Source organism: Lolium perenne, chromosome 4, assembly GCF_019359855.2.
Source record: "Lolium perenne isolate Kyuss_39 chromosome 4, Kyuss_2.0, whole genome shotgun sequence".
In the NCBI taxonomy this organism is placed as follows: domain Eukaryota; kingdom Viridiplantae; phylum Streptophyta; class Magnoliopsida; order Poales; family Poaceae; genus Lolium; species Lolium perenne.
This window is the reverse complement of record NC_067247.2, coordinates 366714314-366734606: the sequence shown is the minus strand read 5'-3', so window position 1 is coordinate 366734606 and position 20293 is coordinate 366714314. Positions and strand designations below refer to the sequence as shown.

Here is a 20293-nt window from a genome sequence, read left to right as displayed (position 1 = left end):
CGTCATCACCTTGTTGAAGGCATCGTTGCTACAGATCCGACCTCAACCTCTTTGTTCCAGGGGAAACTCCAGATCTGGATACGGATCAGATGATGGTGGCACCTCTGGTGTCGTTTTCCCTCTTGAGGGCATCGTTCTGGAAAAAGTGATACTTGGAGGAAGTCATCTGGCGTAGCTGTGTTCCATCTGCTGCACCGATGTTGGCGCGTCTCGGTGGCATGGTGAAGCAGAGCCTCGGAGACGGACACAGCGTGATACACGTGCGCATGATGGTGGTGTCATCTGGTGTCGTGGTGGCGTTGGTGGCATGCCTCGCAAGGTCATTGCATTGATCTCTCCTGATGATGGGTATGCGCAAGACGGTGGCGGTGAGGACTTCTGGAGCGTGTATGATGGTATACGCCGAGGGTCTGCCGGACCGGTTGTGCCACCTGCTCGCCATTGGGCGACTTGTCGAGGCCTTCGGTTTATTGATGATGCGTGTTGGTGTGATGTCAGGGTTTTGGCTCTGTTCATTGACGCCCTCATCGGTGATATAGGATTAGCGAGCTATCGTTAGTTTTGGTGGCTCCGGTTCAATCTTTGTAATTGTTCTTGTAAAGTGTTGTGAATAATCTAATAAAAAATCCGTGTGTATCCCTTGGATGCATAAGCTGGGGTGGTATTTTCCCATTTAAAAAAACCTTGTTGGATTTGAAATAAAATGCGCCAAGTGACTTTCCCCTATATTTATTTTGGCTAGTGCAGATATATTTTATTTTTACAGTTTTGCAAAGCCTGATGGATGAAACATTCAGAAACTGTGGAACACGACGCAGACCCAAGAACCCATCGAAAACGACGCGTGGTGGTGGAGCTTGACGACACCAAACCACACGTTAAAAGTTCGACACGTACGTCCATTGCCATTTAGAGCATCTCAAGTGGTGTCTCCAAACCGTCCCAAAACGATTTGGGGGCGTGCTGATGTTCGGCAACCGTGTCCTCTAAAGCCTCTTTTTGTTTGACGTGGTCCGATACGGTGTCCGGCGCCCAGAGTCCGTCCCCGCTACACAGGAGACGCTCCGGGGATGCCGAACACACCGAAAAGCGAGGTGAAGCGACGCGGGCCTGACGTGTCTGCGGCACAGAAAAAATTCATCCACCGCCTTGGCCGATGCGTCAGTCGGTCGAGAAGACGCAGTGCCTCGTCGAGGTCTCCTCGACCTTGCCATCTCGCGACAAAAATGCCGAGGAAAGGTGGGCGGCGCTGCTCAAGAGACAAGAGGAGAAGATGGAGCTTAAGAAACGCAGGGACGACATGTCCCTGCTGAGGGCGTCGACAGAAGGAATGTCTCCCCGGACGGCGGGCGGCGCACAACTTCTTCAAAGGCTAGATTCTCGACGACATCGAAGCCAAAATGGCGGCGCCCCAGGCAGCTGCAGTGGCCCCAACCCCGGAGCAAGAGCCGGAAGACGCATCCGCTACTACACCTCCGTCGGCCTCTACCTCGACGTCGGCGATGGAGCATGCACACCGGGTAGATCATGACGAGTTCATCGTGATCGACGGGCCTACGTTGACTCAGGATGCACTGTCGGCATCGGCATCGCCCTACCCCAACCCCTTCTTTTAATTCATCTGTCGGCCTGTTATATGATCGTGTGCCTCCATTCGTGGTTACCTCTTCAGCGAGTGGAGAACCGAGACCTATTTACGGAGGTCTGTACACGGTTGGAGGCTACGGCGAGAGATATTTTTTCCATACATGGGTGACAGCATAATCTACGGATTGCAGCCCCACCCTCACCTTAGGCGTTATATGATTCATCGCTTCGATATGTATTTCGCCTAGTTTTTAGATCTTGCGACTTCACACACTTAAACGGCTGTGTGCATCCTGCAGAGGCTGGATGTAATTGCTTCTCAAAGTAATAAAACATCCTTTATCGAAAAAAAATGATCGCGCGCCCAATACTTTGATCACCGCTACTCTGATCGCGACAAATTCGGGGGGAACGATCTCTTCTAAATACAAACTATTTGAATTTCTACTATTTGAATTTCTACGAACAAAACTTATCTCCTAAACGATCGATTCGGTGCCGCTTGGGGATGATTGAGCTTGCGCTCTTGCAGGCAATGGCAATGCTAAACAACGTCACCAGTGACGTGCAAAGCTAGCAGCCAATCGATGCACTACGTGGCAACCTGTGTAAGAACCGTGAGTCGACGTCACACGTCAGTATCTGCGACTGCCAGTGACCGCTCATACAAAATCCTGGAAGAATTAGCTAATCAGCAATCCCTGCTTGGTATTATCCGGTCGAATCGCCCCCATCGAGCTGAGAGCATCAGAGAAATGGCCACTGTCCACGAAGCCCCCATCGATGGCGACGGCCGGAGACGACCTCACGCGCGCCGCGTGCTGGTGTTCCCGCTGCCGTTCCAGGGCCACATCAACCCGATGATGCAGCTCGCCGACGTGCTTCACTCCCGGGGCCTCGGCGTCACCGTGCTTCACACCCGGTTCAACGCGCTCGACCCCGCGTTCCACCCCGAGTTCACGTTCGTCGCCGTGCCCGACGGCATCCCCGCCGACGTCGCCGCGACGGGGAGCATCATCTCCATCATCCTCGCCATGAACGCAGCCATGGAGGCATCCGGGGCGGTCCACGACGTCCTATCGTCGGTGCTCGCCGATGAACCCGCCGCGTGCCTCTTCATCGACGCCAACCTCCTGGCCGTGCAGAAGGCCGCCACCGCGCTCGGGCTCCCGACCATGGTTCTGCGCACCGGCAGCGCCGCATGCTTCAGCTGCTTTCTCGCCTACCCAATGCTCCACGAGAAAGGTTATCTGCCCCCCAAAGGTACTGACTCCAATTCATCTCGTGATCTCGCTATACCTGCTCCCTTGATTGTCATATATCAGTGATCTTATGGTAATTACAGAAGTCAAATCGAAATTTGTAGCGGTTAATCAATTAGAACAGATGCTGAAAAAATACGTCTGTTTCAGAATCGCAGCTCTGCACACCGGTGGAGGAGCTGCCGCCGCTGCGTGTCAAGGACCTATTCTTGTCGAGCAGCAACAACCATGAAATGGTGCGAAAGGTCTTGGCCAGAGCCACCGAGACAGTGAGGAACTCCCACGGGCTTGTCATCAACACGTTCGAAGCTCTGGAAACCGCCGAACTTGACAGGATCCGGAGGGAGGTAGATGTCGCTGTCGTGCTCGCGGTCGGCCCGCTCCACAAGCTCTCCACCCGGGGCACGGGGAGCAGCCTGCTGCAGCAGGACCGTAGCTGCATCGAGTGGCTGGACAGGCAGGCGGCGGGGTCAGTTTTGTACGTGAGCTTTGGGAGCTTGGCGTCCGTGGACTCCGGCGAGCTCTCGGAGGTCGCGTGGGGGCTGGCCAACAGTGGCCAACCATTTCTATGGGTTGTCCGACCGGACCTCGTACGGGGATCGGACGGGACAGGTCTGCCGGAGGGATTTGATCGTGCGGTGGACGGCAGGGGCAAGGTGATCCCATGGGCCCCGCAGCAGGAGGTGCTGGCCCACCCGGCAGTGGGTGGGTTCTGGACCCACAACGGCTGGAACTCGACATTGGAGAGCATCACCGAGGGCCTCCCCATGATCTGCAGGCCTCAGTTCGCGGACCAAATGATGAACACGAGGTACGTGGAGACAGAATGGAGCGTAGGTTTTGAGCTTGAGGGTGAGCTCGAGAGAAACAAAATTGAGGAGGCAATTCGAAATCTAATGAGCCACGGAGATGTGATGAGGGAAAGCGCTAGAGAGCTCAAGAAGAAAGTCGCAACTTGCTTAGAGAGCGATGGGTCTTCTGTGCTGGCCATTGACAAATTGATTGATTATATATCATCTCTCTAGTATTTGTGTTGCGTTCCATCTAAATAAATGATGTTACTGGCATTGATGTAATATCAAGCTACGATTTAGTCAAATTAATTCATTCTCGTGCTCATTTTCAAGCAACAGGGTTTCCCTCCTATAATTAATCTTGTCTTGTCTTTCAATTTGACACATGGTGCTATTGAAGTTGCTGAATTTTAAAGTTTTCTCGGCCAATCTTGTTTGTTCGGTTGATGTTTCCTTGTTGATCATAAAGCTTTTGATGAGATTTTATTTACCAGGGGAAAAACAGATGGATACCATAAACAATCAGTAAGGAAAACGATTTTATACACATGGAGTTACCAACGTGACTATAGAGGTAAGATGGATTGAAATTAGGATGCATCACCCAAGACCGGGCTTCATCACCTTTCCAGCTTCCATGCCGAAATGGAATGCTGCTGAAAGGCCTTCCAGGCCATCCAAGTAGCGGCCAAGTTTATCAGGTATAGGGGGATACCGAGATACTTTAGGACAGTCTTTTTCACAAAGAACATAAAATGCAACACATTAACACATGGTGAAGAAAATTGTTCATGTTCCTTATGTCTACCAACGATGCACAGAAACAATTCTACCAGGAACAGGCCAACCCACAGAAAAGGTCAATGCTTGACCAATTGAAAGGTACAACCCGCCCTCAGTGATAATGGTTCGACTAACTCAGAAAGTACAAACGATCTGCCAGCAAGCCACTGACGTTGTTCATCCAGATTGCGGCCACTTCGGTTTGGACGATTTGTGCTTTTTCTTGGTATGCAATTCACCATTGCTCGCACCACACTGCTTGGCATCCGACCTAGAAAACAGAAAGTAATGAGGCATGAGCTACATGACACATTTTTTAGTAGAAATGCGACGCAAGTCTATTGCTTACCATACGTTGCTACAAACCAGTGCCACTATTCCATTGCCAGTTCATATTTTTTAGCCAGCTCAAGTTTGGTTCGGAGTTCCTGTTTAGTCATCAGAAAATGATAAGTAATCTTAGATAAACTTAATAAAACACGTATGTAAAAACAAATCCACCTTAACAAAACTCACCTGGATCTGAGAAATCGGATCCTTTGTGTTCTTTATGCATGCTTCAGCAATTTTCCGGACATGTTTCAGCCCAACGAAGGAACCCATGGCAGAAACAGTACTTCCCTATCATGATGTAGAATGCACCAGTGTTCAATATATGAACGCCATAAATGAAGAGTAGAAATATATACTGGACCTATAATGTAACTTAATTTAATGCACTTATGCAGTACTAAGGTAAGAAATTAAGAAAAACCTGAACCAAGATGTAGCAGCCAGTAAAATCCTCTATGGCCTGTAGTGCATAAAACAATATGTGAACAAATGGGTACACAGAGACACATCCGCAAGACAGGAACCATATGAGAAGTTTACCTGAAGGGTAGACATATTAGGCCCTAAAATGCGACTTCTCCTTAGAGCAAATCTTTTCTGTATATGGCACATTATTAGTGAACTGGAGGATAAAAGCAGAGCATGATGTGATGATATAACGACTAATTAAAGAACACCATAACCCAAACTACACCAAGAAGAATGTAAACATTAAATTGCACAATATCATTGGACTCATGAAACTATTATGGAGAAAGAAGAGCACACCACATGCAAGTACGCAACCATGTGGCATGGGAGTGATAATCCGATATACCTATATGAGTGTAGCCAGTAATAAATATATAATAAGCATGGCAAAATTGGTGGAAAAAAGAGGATTATAGTGACCATGTAGTACATTATAAAGCACAATTATCCAGCGTATTGGTAATTTGGCGGTTTATCACAAAAATGAATAAAAAACAAATAGTGCAGAAAGAGCAGATAACATTAGGGGAAAAAAAATCCTACATGAATTCTATTGTAGTACGTAAATTTGGAACACCGAAACTGAAATAAAGTATACGGAGTCCACACAAAGGAGAAAAAAGGTTATTAATATTATGGGAATGCCTATTTGTACATCTACTGAGAAATACTTATTTCCATGTCAACGATCCCAACCGCTGACTTTTTACCCAATAGAAATTGAGTAGTTGCACATTTTAAAATTTGGATTTCTGTAAAAAGAAATGGATACCATATTTTGTGCAACCGTAGGTCCAACAGAGTGCAACTAAGTTGACTTAAAGATACCAATTTCTCGGTATATATACAACGAATCCGTGATAATGTTATTTCTAAGTCCCTTATAAATAACAAATATGTAATATCATCATTTGTTGGTTCTGCTGACTTACATTGGCAATTAGAGATCTCTCTACATTGTGACTTTCTTATTAAAATATTTGATAGCTAGTATAGAAAATCAGAGCAATAATCATGAATTCATTCGTGAAAAGGAAAGGCACAAAATGCTCAAGGATGAAACAGCCTTACCCTATTCCGTATGATATTACCGATCTTGATAATGTCGCAGCTTATATCATCGTCACTGAGTAATTTAAGGGCCTACAGAAACCGGTGTAGCTTTAAATTATTAGGTATGAACAACTCCAACCAAGATTATGTGCATCCGTGCTAGCAGTAGTTGTACTCATATTTTTTATCCCTCAAATATTTGTCCCAATGGATCTCCACACACGTACTCCTCATATTAATAGATCATATGGATAATACAAAATAAAATACCTGAGGTGCAGGGACACTCCGGGCCAAGAGTTTGGTGATGTCCCGGGCCTTGACAACAATGTAGGGGTCCCTGGTCTTCCTGGTGGTCGAAACCGTCATGGATCCCTCCTCCTGTACAATGTACGCATGTTCACATATAAGTGACTGATCTCACATCGACCTATTGCTTACGTAAGAAAAAGTGTCGAAACAAGTTTTTTTTTTTTTTTGAAACCGAGGCAAAAGCTTTGCCTCATTATTAATTAAGAAGAAGGTGCCCAGTTTTTAGGAGAAAACCGGGCAAAAACCTACAACCACAGGGCTAGGCCCACACAAGCAACACTTACACACACCCGCAACCAAGACTAACAAGAGACCCGAACAACAAAGTCCCACCCACTCAAGCGAACACAAGAGACCACAAAGTGACCCGAACAAACACTCACTACCCAACACTCCATCACCGCGCCAACAAAGACTGGCCGTGACATTGGGGGCCCCATCAAACAACTGTGGATCCAGGATATGCACTAGCCAACGTGGCAAGGAAGTCAGAAACCTCTCTGGCGACGATGGCACCGGGCACCGTAGACAACGACCCTGACATAGCATCCCCATCACCGAAAGGGGCTACAAGCATGTCGACTGCAGCGTCAATAACATCACTCTTCTCAGAGTCAAGAGCCTGACTCGACGGAGAGGCCACAACTGAGATCTCGTGCAAATCACTCCTCACTTCCTTGGCGCAAGGAGGCATAACCGCATCACCACACAACTTCTGGAGCTCAGGCATGACCTGCATGACTGGGGCCGTGACCGCCGAGCATGCCCCAACACGAGGAGAGAAACAACCATAGAGGCCCGCTCCGCTAGCGCCCACCTTACCAACATCAGGCAAAACCAAAGGACCGGCAGGCGTCCGGGAGAGCCTACCCAACTCGGGAGAGCCTACCCAACGCAGCTTCTGCACGCTCCAGAAAGCCTCCAAGCGCAAGCACCCAACCGTGCAAGGAGTCAACAACCTCGAGAAGAGGACGGACAGCCTCATGCAACAACGCAGCTTGCTTCTCCAAGGCGGATTGCAAATCCGCCGAGGTCGAAGAGCCAACAGGAGCAGAAACAACTGATGCCCAAGACCGACGATAAGGAGGCACATTGGACGGGAGCGGGATCTCAACCTGGGCACGGAGAGGAGCATGTTCTTGGCGGGGCGACAACACGGTAGGTCCTGCCAACGAGCTGATAGGACGCCAAGCGTTACGGCAGTCACAGGCCCGATGACCATTCTCAAGGCATCTAGAGCACCTGAAGGGATCACAGCAAACAGCAGCACGGTGACCAAGAACCAGGCATCTGCAACATCTTCCCTTGAGCCAAGCAGGGACAGGACGACGAGCAACTGGCGGGGCTGGCAGAGTCGAGCGGCGTGGGCCACGCCTCGGCATCACCTCGTGCCAGCCATCACGCTCACGCTCCTCGACAATAGGAGCAGCATCGATGAAGGTCTTGGTGGCCGGCATCGTCTCGAGAGCAAGCTCATCCTCGACATCCACGGCATCGGCTGCATCGAAGGCCTCGGCAAACCCACAGGAAACAAGGCCATTGGGGGCAGCCAAGAGCATCGGCGAGGCCACCACCACCACATTGCCTCCGACGACATCAGGTGCAGCGCAGGTCATGGGGGCAGCCGACGGTGGTGTCCGGGGGGCCAACTCCTCTTCATCTTCATCCTCATCGTCGTTATCAGCGGAAGCCCACGAAGTAGGCTCCGGAGCAGCAGCGGTCGCTTGCAGAGTCGAAGCAAGCGGCGGGATCTGGGGAGCCAGCTCTTCTACGCCTTGGTCTTCAACTTCAACCTCGCCCATAGCGGCAGCGACCCACAGTACCGGATGTGCTGCAGGCAGAGTCGTGGCAACCGGCACGGGAGGCGGGGTCTGGGGATCCAGCTCTTCCTCATCATCTTCTTCCTCACCCACAGCGGCAGCGGCCCACAGCACCGGCATCATTGCGGGCAGAGCCATAGCAGCCGGCACTTGCACAGCACCTCCAGAAACTTGAGTGGACCGGCTCAACGGAGGCAGCGGCGGCACGCAAGGCGCTGGACTCACGGTAGCAGAGGACGGGGACGATGCCTTGCCCGGGGCGACCGCCGCCATAGCCATGGGGATGGCCGAGCACGAGGCCAGCACACCTCCATTCTCCTTCCGAAATCTCCCAGCAGGGGGAGGCCGCCGCGGGCGAGATACGGCGGCAGCGGCCCTGGAGCCATCCGCTGGAGAGGGCTGGACAGAGGGGACACGGTCGTGGGAGCACATGGCGGCGAGCTTGGCGGGGAGATGAGCTCGGCAGTCTCGACTCCGCTGGCCGAGGCGCGAGGCTAGTGGGAGAAAGGACAGAGAGCGTGGAGGAGCACCCGGATCTGATCTCGGCCGAAGCGGGAGTGGCCGGAGCAGGGAGATCGGGGCGGCGGCGCTCTTACCCAGCGGCGGCCGCGGCTGGGTCGCGAGGCTTCATGACCATAGGCTCTTTGATTATAAAGTCAGTAGCTGATGCAAATTTACGAATTACTAGCGCCCAGAAACATGCAGCAGAAGATCAGAACTGGCACAGGCTTCTCTCGACTCTGACCAGTATGATGTATCAGCATTCAGCAACTAGCATGTCTCAGGATAACATCTCAACAGAGCGAGAGTAAAATGCCGAGAAAAACAAACTTGAGGAATAGACAAGTTGACAGATTAAAGGAGAAGCACAATGTTTTCCCGTGTCGAAACAAGTGAACATAGTAGTACCAAATTGAGCTTGCAAGAGACCCCAAACTCCTTCAGCGCGCTCTTCACCGTCGGCCACGCCTCCTGCAGATACTCCCGTAACTCTGCACGTACCCAAAAAAGCAGGTGATGCCTGGTTGGTCAGTAATTGTAGCTAATTTTCAGTAAATCGCAGGAGGAGAGGAGGAGGGGTGGTGGTCGCATGCCTCTGTCTTTGTGGAAGGGGGTGGAGAAGGAGGTGACTTCCAGAAGGCCGCCCTCGTTCCAGGAGGGGTCGAACTTCTCGAGCACCCACGGCTTGTTTCTGTCGTCCGGCGCCATGGTTTGAAAGGCTAGGGTTTAGTTGGATCGCGAGAGATTGGAGAACGAGCAGGCGGTGGTTCTGGGAGGCGAAGCCGTCGAGGAAGAATTGGACTCGACGAACGAACGTGCGTTTTTCTGAGGGGAGAAGTCCAATTTACCCCCTAAACTTGTCCCAAAGTTCAGCTTACAACCCTCAACTTTACTTTGGTTCAACTTTCAACCCTGAATTCTAAAAATGGTTCAGAATCACCCCTTCATTGTATTAAGCTGGTTTTTCATGTACCGTGTATGTTGTATGTTGTATGTTGATGAGTTGGCACAGTATATAGGAAGAAAAACCGCTAACTGGCGAGAAAAACTAGTTGAAAACATATCAAAAAAGGGTAGAGGGTCCAATTCCGAACGGTTTATAAAATTCAGGGTTGAAGATTGAACCGAAAACCGAAAAAACCGAAGAAGAAAAAACAAGCAAAAGAAAACCCCTATCCTCGCTAACGGGCCGGCCCAACCTACCCCGCTCTATGCGGCGCGCCAGATAGCGCCCGCTATGAGCGGGGAATAGGATTCGCCGCCGCACACCCCAGGCGGGCGTGCTGGGCCAGCCCATTAGTTTTTCTCTTCTTTCTTCTTTTCGTCAGCTGTTTCACTTAGTTTGTTTTTTCTGGAAATATGAACATCTCGAATAATTTTTGAATTTTTTCAAAATCGATTGGTAAAAAAATTAATTTTCTTAATCTGAATATTATGAACATTTTTTGAATTTAAACAGATTTCGAATCTAAACAATTTTCCAATTCAACAATTTTTTGAGCTTAGTATTTTGAACAATTTTCAAAATTTCAAAAATATTCGAATCTGAACAATTTTTGAAATTTGAAAAAAATTCGAATCCATTTTTTATTTGGAATTTCAGAATTTTTTAATCTTATTTTTTGAACAATTTTTGAAACTTGAACAATTTTCGAATCTAAACAATTTTCGAAGTTTGAACAATTTTTGAATATGAACAATTTTCAAAATATGAACAATTTTCGAATCTGAACAATTTTTGAAATTTAAACAAATTTTGAATCTGAACAATTTTCGAAATTTGAACATTTTCCAAAAATCTTAATATATTTTGAAAGAATAAAAGAACAATTTTTGAAATTTGAACAATTTTCGAAATTTGAACTTTTTTCTTTTTTCGTTTCTTTTTCTTCTTTTCGGCTGATTCGTTTTAGATCCGGTTTTTAAAAATTATTTTAATTTTTTTCTGAAATTTAAATATTTTCAAAATTTGAACATTTTTCAGATTGGAACAATTTTTAAATTGGAACAAATTCTGAACACTTTTTAGAATGAACATTTTTTTCAAAAGTTCCCAAAATTTGAACATTTTTCGAAAATAAATATATATATTTAAATTTGAACATTTTTCGATTATGAACATTTTTCGGATATGAATAATTTTTAGCTTTGAACAATTTTGTTTTGAACACTTTTCAAAATTTGAATATTTTCAAATTTAAACTATTTTCAAGTTTGAACTTTTTCGAGTTTGAACAAAAATAAAAATAAACAGAAAAGAAAGAAAAGTAAAAAAGAAAACAGAAAAAAGAAAAAAGAAAAAAGAAAAAAGAAAAAACTGAAATAGAAAACGAAAAGAAGATAAAATGGGCCAGGCCTAATACCCGACCAGGGTGTGCGGTGCTTGGTAGGCACCGACCTGGTCGGTGTATAGGATTTCCAATTCCCATTGGCCGGCGGAGTACGCGGCGACCTTCTCGTCGCCGGCGGCGGCGAGTCTCACATTCCTTCGCGGGGAGATACTTCTGCGTCAGGATGCTGCGCGGTTGGTGCTCTTCGATGCGGGGGGCCTCGTCATCGACGCGAGGTGCCTCCTCGCTGGGGAGGTGGTGGCGGAGGGGAGCGGTGTGGAATTCCCGGCGCACGTCGCGAAAATTCGGGGCGCGCCGGCGACAAATTCCCCCACCGATGCGCATGGCTGCTCGGCGGCGATTCCTCACTCAATCGCTAACCGGGTCCCACCGGTTCCAGGTGGATGAATTCATGGAGGTCCAGTTGGTCCATGTGCAAACCCAACAAGCCCACTTGCTACAGCAACGGGCCGCCATGGCACCGAGGTGAGCACGGGTGAAATACCTCGGGTCTCCTTCGACCTCCCCTCCGTTCTATCTCATCTCTGGTCCAGATCTAGGGTTTCCGCTTCTCCCCCATCTCCGGATTCCTTTGGCTGGTGGCCGGGTAAAATCGGCGGTGATCCTAGATCGTTTGCCCGAGTGGTTTCCCCTTCACGCGTACCTCCACCTTCCGTTGGTTTCTCGTCGACGGCGATGGGGGATCGAGGCGGTCGGTACAACGCCGGTGGAGGTGGTGGGCATCGGGGCGGAGGCGGGGGTGGCGGTGCTGGTGGCCGCAACTTCGCCACCAATCGTGATGGTGGTGGCGCCAGGAACCTGGTGTGGCAGTGGGAGGAAGGTGCGGGTGGTGGCGGCTCGAGTGCGGGCGCGAGCAGTGAGCGCTGGGAGGCTGCTGCTGCGGCGGCGGCTGGGCAAGGCGCCAGGAAGGACAAGGCGGTGGCCATCCAGGGAGGCGGCGCTAGGATGGCGCCTCAACAACAGCTACAGCAGCGCACAGGGAAAACTCCTATGCCTGGTGATGCTTCATGTCTCAAATGTGGGAGTAAGGCACATTTTACTGCTCGTTATCCTACAATCAGATGTGAAAGGTGTGGTAAATTAGGCCATATTAATCAGATATGCCAAACCATTTTACCCTGGGAATGTGTGGCCTCCATGTGTGGATTTCAGTCACTTGGACAAGGTTTTTTTATATTCCTGATTCCTCCTTGGCTAAACAAACTAAAGATCGTGCCTCCTGTTTGTTGATAACTGTGCTAGAAGGTAACCCATCATCTAGGGACCTTGAGAAAGAGTTCACTGAATATCTGGGGTCAGGTTGGAGGTGTACTGCTCGCCCTATATATTCTACTCAGTATACTATGAGGTTCCCTAGTGCAAAAGAGGTTGATAAACCTCTATTCTATGGTAATCGTATGCAAATGAAAACCTTCGATGCCATGCTGAATTTGTCTCCTTGGTCTGCGGCTGTTGGTACCTCTGGAATGTTGCATAAAGCCTTGGTACGTGATAGAAACATTCCTCCTGAGAAGCGCAATGATAAACATGATGCGTATGCTGGTTCTTTGGTGGGGGTTACACTTGAGGTGGACCAAGCCACTTTACACAAACCTGATATTTGTAGAATCATGTTGGGGTGCAGAGACATTGATAACCTTCCTGATTCTGCCGAGGGTTTTTTGGGAGACTTTTTCTATATCTTCTCATATGAAATTGAGTCTGTTGTGTTTAAAGGGCCTCCTGTTGTGAGAAATGTTGTGACTGTGACTAATACTTACACACCACCGTCCCCTAAATGTGTCAGGACAAAGAATTATTCTGCTATGTCTGATGCCTCTGCTGATGGGTATGCTTCTACTGACCAATCTGTTGGTACTGGTTATGGGAGAACACGTGGGCATGTTCTTGAGACGGTTTCAGAGCATGAATCTGAGGAAGAAAGCAAATATGATTCTAAACTCCTCATTGATTCTATTGCTAGAGAAAATAGGGATAAACATGCTAAGATGGACAAGGAGGAACCTGTGGTAGTTAATACGGGTGTGGATACTAGCATAGCTGTTGAGAAAGGGCTTGTCAATGTTATGGCACCTGTTACTCCAGTGGTGGAAAAAGAAAGTATTTCCCCTGATAATGGAAGACCTAGCAAGCAATTGATTCCTAGCTATGTTGCGGCTGTGATGGGACCAACATGGCTGGCAGCTCCTGTGGTTACTGAAGTTGGGATGAATGAAGCTATTGGGGGAGAAGAAAATGCTGCTTATTTTGTTCAGTCTCCTTCACCGTCATCTGCCGAAAAAGAAGATGCGCCTCCTGTAGAGAAAATGGTACCTCCGGTGGGTGATATGAGGGACAACCTTCGTCATCCCATAGGCAAAATGGGTTCGGTGGTGGAACAAGCTGCAGCTTTATCCCAGAAAAGGAACCTGGAAGGTACATCCTCTTCTTTGCCCTCATTTAACTCTTTTGATGTTCTCTCTAATAATGAAATCATGGAAAGAGCTGCCTTGATGGGAATAGATATTCCTTCAGATAACTTTGAGAAAATTGATGTTGTAAGGGAACTAGAGAAAGCTAGGTGTAATTTGTCTAATAAAAATGACAACATCTCTTCTTCTTCTTTTGTTGTGCATCATGACCATGGTAGACAAACTCCTTTAAGTCTTATGTGGTTGGACTCTGATGAGATTGATGAACCCTTTACGGTGGTTAGTTCCAGAAAGTCTAGAAGAAAAGCTTCTAGAAAGCCGATACCCTTGTCTCGACCTATGACTAGGAATCATGTTAAGGACAATATTTCTGCCCCGCTCCCTGGCAGACCTATTTGGTCCAAGAAAAAGCCTGATAGATTTAAATGATTGCTAGTATTTGGAATATTTGGGGGGCAGGTAAGAAAGGTTTCTCTTCCTGTCTCATGGATTTTATGGTTGATAACAAGCTGGATTTTATTGGGTTGCAAGAAACCATGAAAAAAGAATATAAACCAAGTTTTTTTAGGAGAATTGACCCTGGCAAAAAAAAATTTGGAAGTGGATTCCTTCGGTTGATAAATCTGGTGGCATTCTCGCGGTGCTAGGCATGATGTTCTTGAGGTTCAGTCGGTCAAATTGGGTAGTTTTATGGTTTTGATGAATTTGTGGGATAAAATCAAAAAATTTCGTTGGGCTGCTATTGTGGTATATGGCCCTGCACATGAAAATAGAAAAGATGAGTTCCTCTCTGAGCTTTCTCTTTTTTGTCATGCTGTTGAATGTCCTTATTTTGTGGGTGGAGACTTTAATATTCTACGTGATATCACGGAAAAATAAACCTTGTGCTTTACCTCATTCGTCTAGTACGTTTAATTCCATTATTCACACCCTGTGTCTTAGAGAGATTCACATGTTGGGTGGGTTGTACACTTGGTCCAATAAGCAGAGGAATCCTACTCTTGAAAAACTTGATAGAATTCTTATGTCTCCTGATTGGGAATTGCTATTTCCCTTAGTCACTGTAAAAAGATTGGTGAGAGACCAATCTGATCATAATCCCCTGATTTTGGATACTGGAGATAATATAGTTCTTTTTAAGAAAAGATGTTTTAAGTTTGATAACAATTGGTTGAATAATGACGATTTCCTGTTGAAGGTTGTGGATATTTGGAAACAACCTGTTAGCAATTTGGATCCTATTGATGTGTTAAATATCAAGCTCAAACGTGTTAAAAAGTATTTCAAAGGCTGGGGGTCCAATTTGTTTGGTCATGTTAAAAAGAGAAAGGTTGAACTAAAAATAAATCTTGATTCGTTAGAACAAGAGGAGGAGAAAATGGAGTTGACCCCTGAGGAGGTTGTAACAAAGACTCAAATCATGGTAGATCTTTATAATATTCATGTAGAGGAAGAATCATATTGGCACCAAAGGTCTCATGCCAGATGGCTTTTGCATGGTGATCAAAACACATCCTATTTTCATAAAATTGCTAATGGAAGGAAACAAAGAAATACAATGCATTCCTTAGATGATAATGGTGTGCTTGTGGAAGGCACGGGGGATTTGTTAAAACATGCTACTGATTATTACAAAAATTTGTTTGGTCCAGCTCCTGGAAATATGTTCAATTTATCTCCTACCTTGTGGACCGAGGATGAAACCTTAAATGTTGCTGATAATGCGGATCTTACCAGACCCTTTACCGTGGAGGAGATTTAAAAAGCTCTTTTCTCTGTGGAAACTAATCGTGCTCCGGGTCCGGATGATATTCCTAGTGAATTCTACCAGCATTGCTGGGAAATAGTAAAAATGTGGCATCATGAATTTATTTCACAGTTTCTATAATGGAACGTTGGATCTGCAACCGTTTGAACTATGTGGTGATAACATTGTTACCGAAAATGGCTGATGCCAACAAAATTCAGCAGTTTAGGCCCATTTGTCTTCTCCGATGCATTTATAAGTTGATTACAAAAACTTTGACGATCCATCTTGAACCTTATGCAAACAAGCTTTTTAGTGTTCAGCAGAATGCTTTTATTAAAAATAGACACCTTATGGATGGTGTGTTTTCTTGCATGAAATTATGCATCATGTGCATGTTAAAAAACAAGTGGGTATCATTTTGAAAATCGATTTCGAAAAAACCTACGACAAGGTTAATTGGGATTTCCTCTTGAGTTGTCATGAGTTGAGAGGTTTCTGCCCCATGTGGTGTTCTTGGATTAGGCAATCCTTACATAATGGAACAGTAAGTGTGAAAATTAATAATGAGACGGGTCCCTATTTTCAGAGTGCAAAGGGGGTGCACCAAGGCGACCCCATGGCTCCTTTTTTGTTCAATATGGTTGGAGAATCTTTAATGAAAATGGTTTTGCAAGCACAACAAAATGGGTTGATGAGTGGCCTGGCTGGCTCCTGATCTTGTTAAGAATGGTGTTGCTATTCTTCAATATGCGGATGACACGGTTTTATGTTTGTCGCATGATCCTGATAAAGCTATGAATCTTAAGTTGTTGCTTTACATGTTTGAGCTCATGTCGGGGTTAAAAATTAAATTCATGAAAATCGAAATCTTTTCTATTAATGCGGATAATGATACAACAAAATTCTATTCTAATTTGTTCAATTGTCAAGTGGGGCAACTGCCCATGAAATATCTGGGCATGCCTGTTACCTTCGCCAATTTGAAAAATATTGATTGGGATTTCCTAGATGCTAAGATGCTTAAAAAGCTTGATGTGACTCGGCAACCTCTGGAGGACATTTGGTTCTTTTGGATTCTAGTCTTTCCGGTATTCCTTATTTTTATATGTCGATGTTCTTGATGAACAAGACATTTGTGGAAAAAATTGACAAACATAGGAGAAGTTTCTTTTGGGCTGGTAAGAAGAATAAAAGAAAATACCATTTGGTTAAATGGACAAGAGTTTGCCGATCTAAAAGGAAAGGGGGTTTGGGGGTCAAGGACCTTCGGAAGCAAAATATTAGTCTCTTATGTAAGTGGTGGTGTAAATTAGAGACACAAAATGGGTTGTGGCAAACAATCATTAAAGCTAAATACCTTAGAAATAAATCAGTCGCCTCGGTTAAACAGAGAGCGCATGATTCCCCTGGATGGAAAAATCTAATGAAAGTAAAAGATTTCTATTTTGCTAGGAGAAAAGTTTTGTTACGAAAAGGCAACCTAGTGAGGTTTTGGAAGGATCCCTGGCTTGATGATATTCCTCTATGTGAATCCTTCCTAGCCCTTTTTGACATTTGCCAAGGGCAAGATTGGACATTCGAGAGAACCATGAGCTGTAATTTGGTGATTCCTTTCCGGAGAAGAATGTTGCCTGACATGATATCTCAGTGGGAGCATATTAAAAACCGTGCTATGAGTTATCCTAGTTCCTTGGATTCGGATACTGTTACCTGGAGTTTGAGTGCTAATGGTTGTTTCTCCACCAAGTCGATGTATCAACATTTAGAAAAAAAACCTGGCTGGATCCCATAATAAGTGGATTTGGAAAGCAAAAGTTCCTTTGAAAATCAAGATTTTCTTGTGGCAACTTTTCCAAAATGCTATTTTAACTAGAGATAATCTTAAAAAGCGAAAATGGGGTGGTTCACCTCTCTGTTCATTTTGTCAACAGGAAGAAACAATGACTCATCTTTTCTTTGAATGCTCCAATGCTAAAGTGATCTGGGGCAACCTGGGTGGGATTTTTGGGAACATCTTTGTGTCCTTCTTCTTTATGGCAGAGTGTGGCTTGGTTCTATCGTTTTTATCCTCGAGGAAGAAGATTTCATATGTTACTTCTTTCTGCTATTTGTTGGGGGATTTGGAATATAAGAAACAAAATAACCTTTGAGAAAGCTATTGTCCGTTCTCCTTTGGTTACTATTGCTATGATTTGTTCCTTGTTACATTACTGGGCAGGTCTGTTTGGGCGCGAAGATGGAGGAAGAATCAAGCTGGGAGCAGATCAAATGCTCCAGCGGGCGTCCGCGCTTCACTCCAAGGAGTCTTCAATGGCTCCGGGGACTTCCTCTGGAAGACAGGGACTGCTGATGATAACCAATGGCGGAGAGTGAAATCCTCATGATTGTTGCTGTTGAGTCTTTTTTTACCAAAAACAGTAGGAGAGGCTCCTACTGTGGTACTATATTAATCAGCCACAATATTTACATAATTTTTAGGTGCATACACCCATGATACAAAAAGGGATCAAAGTCTGTCTATGAAAAGAGAAATAGTGTTTTCCAGGTTTTGGCTAACCCTGAACCTAAGAAGTCATAGATCAGCTATAACTCTAGCTTTCCAGGAATCCCTTGAGGGTGCTTTGCCTTTAAAAATTAGATCATTTCTTTCCTTCCAAATGCCCCAAGCGGTTATAATAAATAATTCAAAGAAAAGCCCCTCCCAAAAATTTGATCTTGCTTGAGTAATCATATCAAATCTGCCGGCACTTATATTCCATGTGATATTTAATTTTTCCCAACATGTGACGCTGAATGGGCATGAGAAGAAGAGATGCTCCAGTGTTTCTTCATCACCTGTGATGCATAGTGGACATACAAAGCTGGTACCAATATTAAAGTGCCTTCTTTTCAGCATGTTCCTAGTATTGAGACGATCGGCCAGAAGGAACCAAGCAAAAACCTTCAGCTTTGGCCAAAGCTTTGACTTCCAAATCCAAGAAAAGGGAATTGGAGGATCTATCAGTCTGTGTACAAACTTGTAGTATTTTCTTGATGAATATTTATCTCCCCATTTGTAAGACCAAACATCATTGTTAGGATGAGCAATTTGTATTAATTGAGCATCTTGCTGCAATTGTTGATATTGTTCAAAAGCTTCTGGAGATAAAGGAAAATGAAATATATCCGCAATATTATCCGGAGAACCATACTGCTTCACAGAAATATCTTCATCCTGGACGTAAGAATAAAGGCAGGGGTATTTGTCTTGCAATATTTGATTATTCCAATCATCTTTCCAGAATAAAGCTGTATCACCTTGCCCAATTTTGCAATTTGCTATACCTCTGAAAATAGGAGAAAGCTTCATTACTGATTTCCACCAAAATGATCCACAAATGTTAGTGGCATGCGAAACAGTATTCTGATAATAAGTAGCCCATATCAAATTGGCCCATTGAATATCTTTCTTGTTGTAAAATTTATCCAGACATTTCAAAAGAAGGGATTGATTCTGAGTTTTCATATTGAGGATACCCAGACCACCTTTTCCTTTTGGCTTACATACCATGTCCCAAGCAGCAAGTGTAACACATTTCTCTCCATCATCTGTCCTTTTGCTCCAAACAACCCTTCTTCTTATTTTTTCTATGTGCCCCATGATTTTGGGATTTATCTCAATAGTGCACATTGCATATATGGCAATAGAGGTTAGAATTGCATTTACATATGTCAGTTTCCCTGCATGTGACATAAGTAGTGTTGTAGTGGAGACCCTTCTTTCAATTCTGTCCACCAATGGTAACATATCAGTCATTGTGGGCTTGGTGGTTCCCATTGGTAGCCCTAAGTAAGTGAATGGCATAGCAGCTACAGTACAACCAAAAATAGTTGCTAAATCTTGTGCTCTGTGAGCAGGGATATTGATTGGCACAAGGCTAGACTTTTGAAAGTTGATTTTTAACCCTGTAGATGTAGCATAGTCAAGAAGAATATTCTTTAAATGAGCCAGCTCATGATCATTTGCTTGCATAACCAATATAGTATCATCTGCGTACTGAATAATAGGGAAGTAGCCTCCACAAGGAATGTGTAAAGATAATCTCCCTTGAAGCATTTCTCTATTGATAATCACTTGTAGTAATTCAGCAGCGGCTACAAAGAGGAGTGGAGACAGAGGGTCACCTTGTCTCACTCCTCTCTTGCAATGAAAAGATTTTCCAGGTACTCCATTTAGAAGGATGGAAGAATGACCAGAGGAGAGAAGACATTTAATCCATTTCAGCCACATCTCATCAAGCCCATATGCTGCAAAATATTCAGGATAGTATCATGCTCAATCATATCGAAAGCCTTTTCAAAGTCAAGTTTCAGAACAATAATCTCTCTCTTAGAAGCTTCACATTGGTGCAGAAATTCGAAAGCCCAAGCCAAACAATCTTGAATTGTTCTTCCCCTTATGAAACCATATTGATTTTTACTGACTAGTTTCAAAATCCATTGTTGCAACCTATCAACAAGTAATTTAGTGAGCAACTTGAGGCAAGAATTCAGTAGGGAAATCGGCCTATAATAATTTACTGTAGATGGAGATTGTTTCTTGGGTATTAAAGTTATGAGGGAATTATTAATACTATCCAGAAAATCTTTTCCTTCAGCAAACTCTTGACACAGCTTTAAAATTCCGGTGCAACAATGTTCCAACAATTCTTTATGAAACAGCCATTAAATCCATCCGGTCCTGGAGCTTTATCCAAAGGAATGTGTTGAATGACTTTATCAATTTCTTCTTTATAAAAAGGAGCCGAGATCACATTCAACCCCTCCAATGGAGTGAATAATTCATGTAAATTAAACCTCATATTGTGAACTTCAGATATTCCCAG

General features: G+C 45.1%; 2 protein-coding genes across 3 annotated transcripts; one reads left to right on the top strand and one right to left on the bottom strand.

Moving 5' to 3' along the window:
- The first annotated feature begins 2276 nt into the window (after positions 1-2276).
- LOC127296676 (UDP-glycosyltransferase 76B1) lies at positions 2277-3979 on the top strand. Its single transcript, XM_051326858.2, has 2 exons — positions 2277-2850; positions 3000-3979. The coding sequence occupies exons 1-2, from the start codon at positions 2343-2345 to the stop codon at positions 3872-3874; spliced, it is 1383 nt and encodes a 460-aa protein (XP_051182818.1). The 5' UTR covers positions 2277-2342; the 3' UTR covers positions 3875-3979.
- Positions 3980-4169: 190 nt separating this feature from the next.
- LOC127296675 (KRR1 small subunit processome component) lies at positions 4170-9733 on the bottom strand. 2 transcript variants are annotated; one of them, XM_051326857.2, is made up of 9 exons: positions 9510-9733; positions 9325-9407; positions 6554-6664; positions 6302-6373; positions 5300-5356; positions 5181-5219; positions 4943-5047; positions 4776-4854; positions 4170-4697 (listed from the first exon to the last, which is right to left on the bottom strand). In XM_051326857.2, the coding sequence occupies exons 1-8, from the start codon at positions 9622-9624 to the stop codon at positions 4801-4803; spliced, it is 636 nt and encodes a 211-aa protein (XP_051182817.1). In that variant the 5' UTR covers positions 9625-9733; the 3' UTR covers positions 4170-4697; positions 4776-4800. The 2 variants fall into 2 exon arrangements, with proteins under 2 accessions (XP_051182817.1, XP_051182816.1); XM_051326856.2 differs by lacking the exons at positions 9325-9407; positions 9510-9733 and adding an exon at positions 7711-9167.
- Between the last annotated feature and the right edge of the window lie 10560 nt (positions 9734-20293).

Coding starts and splice junctions, on each gene's coding strand:
- LOC127296676 (XM_051326858.2), top strand. CDS start 2,343: ATGGCCACTGTCCACGAAGCCCCCATCGATGGCGACGGCCGGAGACGA. Junction 2,851..2,999: donor AGGTTATCTGCCCCCCAAAG/GTACTGACTCCA, acceptor CGTCTGTTTCAG/AATCGCAGCTCTGCACACCG.
- LOC127296675 (XM_051326856.2), bottom strand. CDS start 8,847: ATGTGCTCCCACGACCGTGTCCCCTCTGTCCAGCCCTCTCCAGCGGAT. Junction 5,357..6,301: donor GTAATATCATACGGAATAGG/GTAAGGCTGTTT, acceptor TGCCATATACAG/AAAAGATTTGCTCTAAGGAG. Junction 5,048..5,180: donor GCTGCTACATCTTGGTTCAG/GTTTTTCTTAAT, acceptor ACATCATGATAG/GGAAGTACTGTTTCTGCCAT.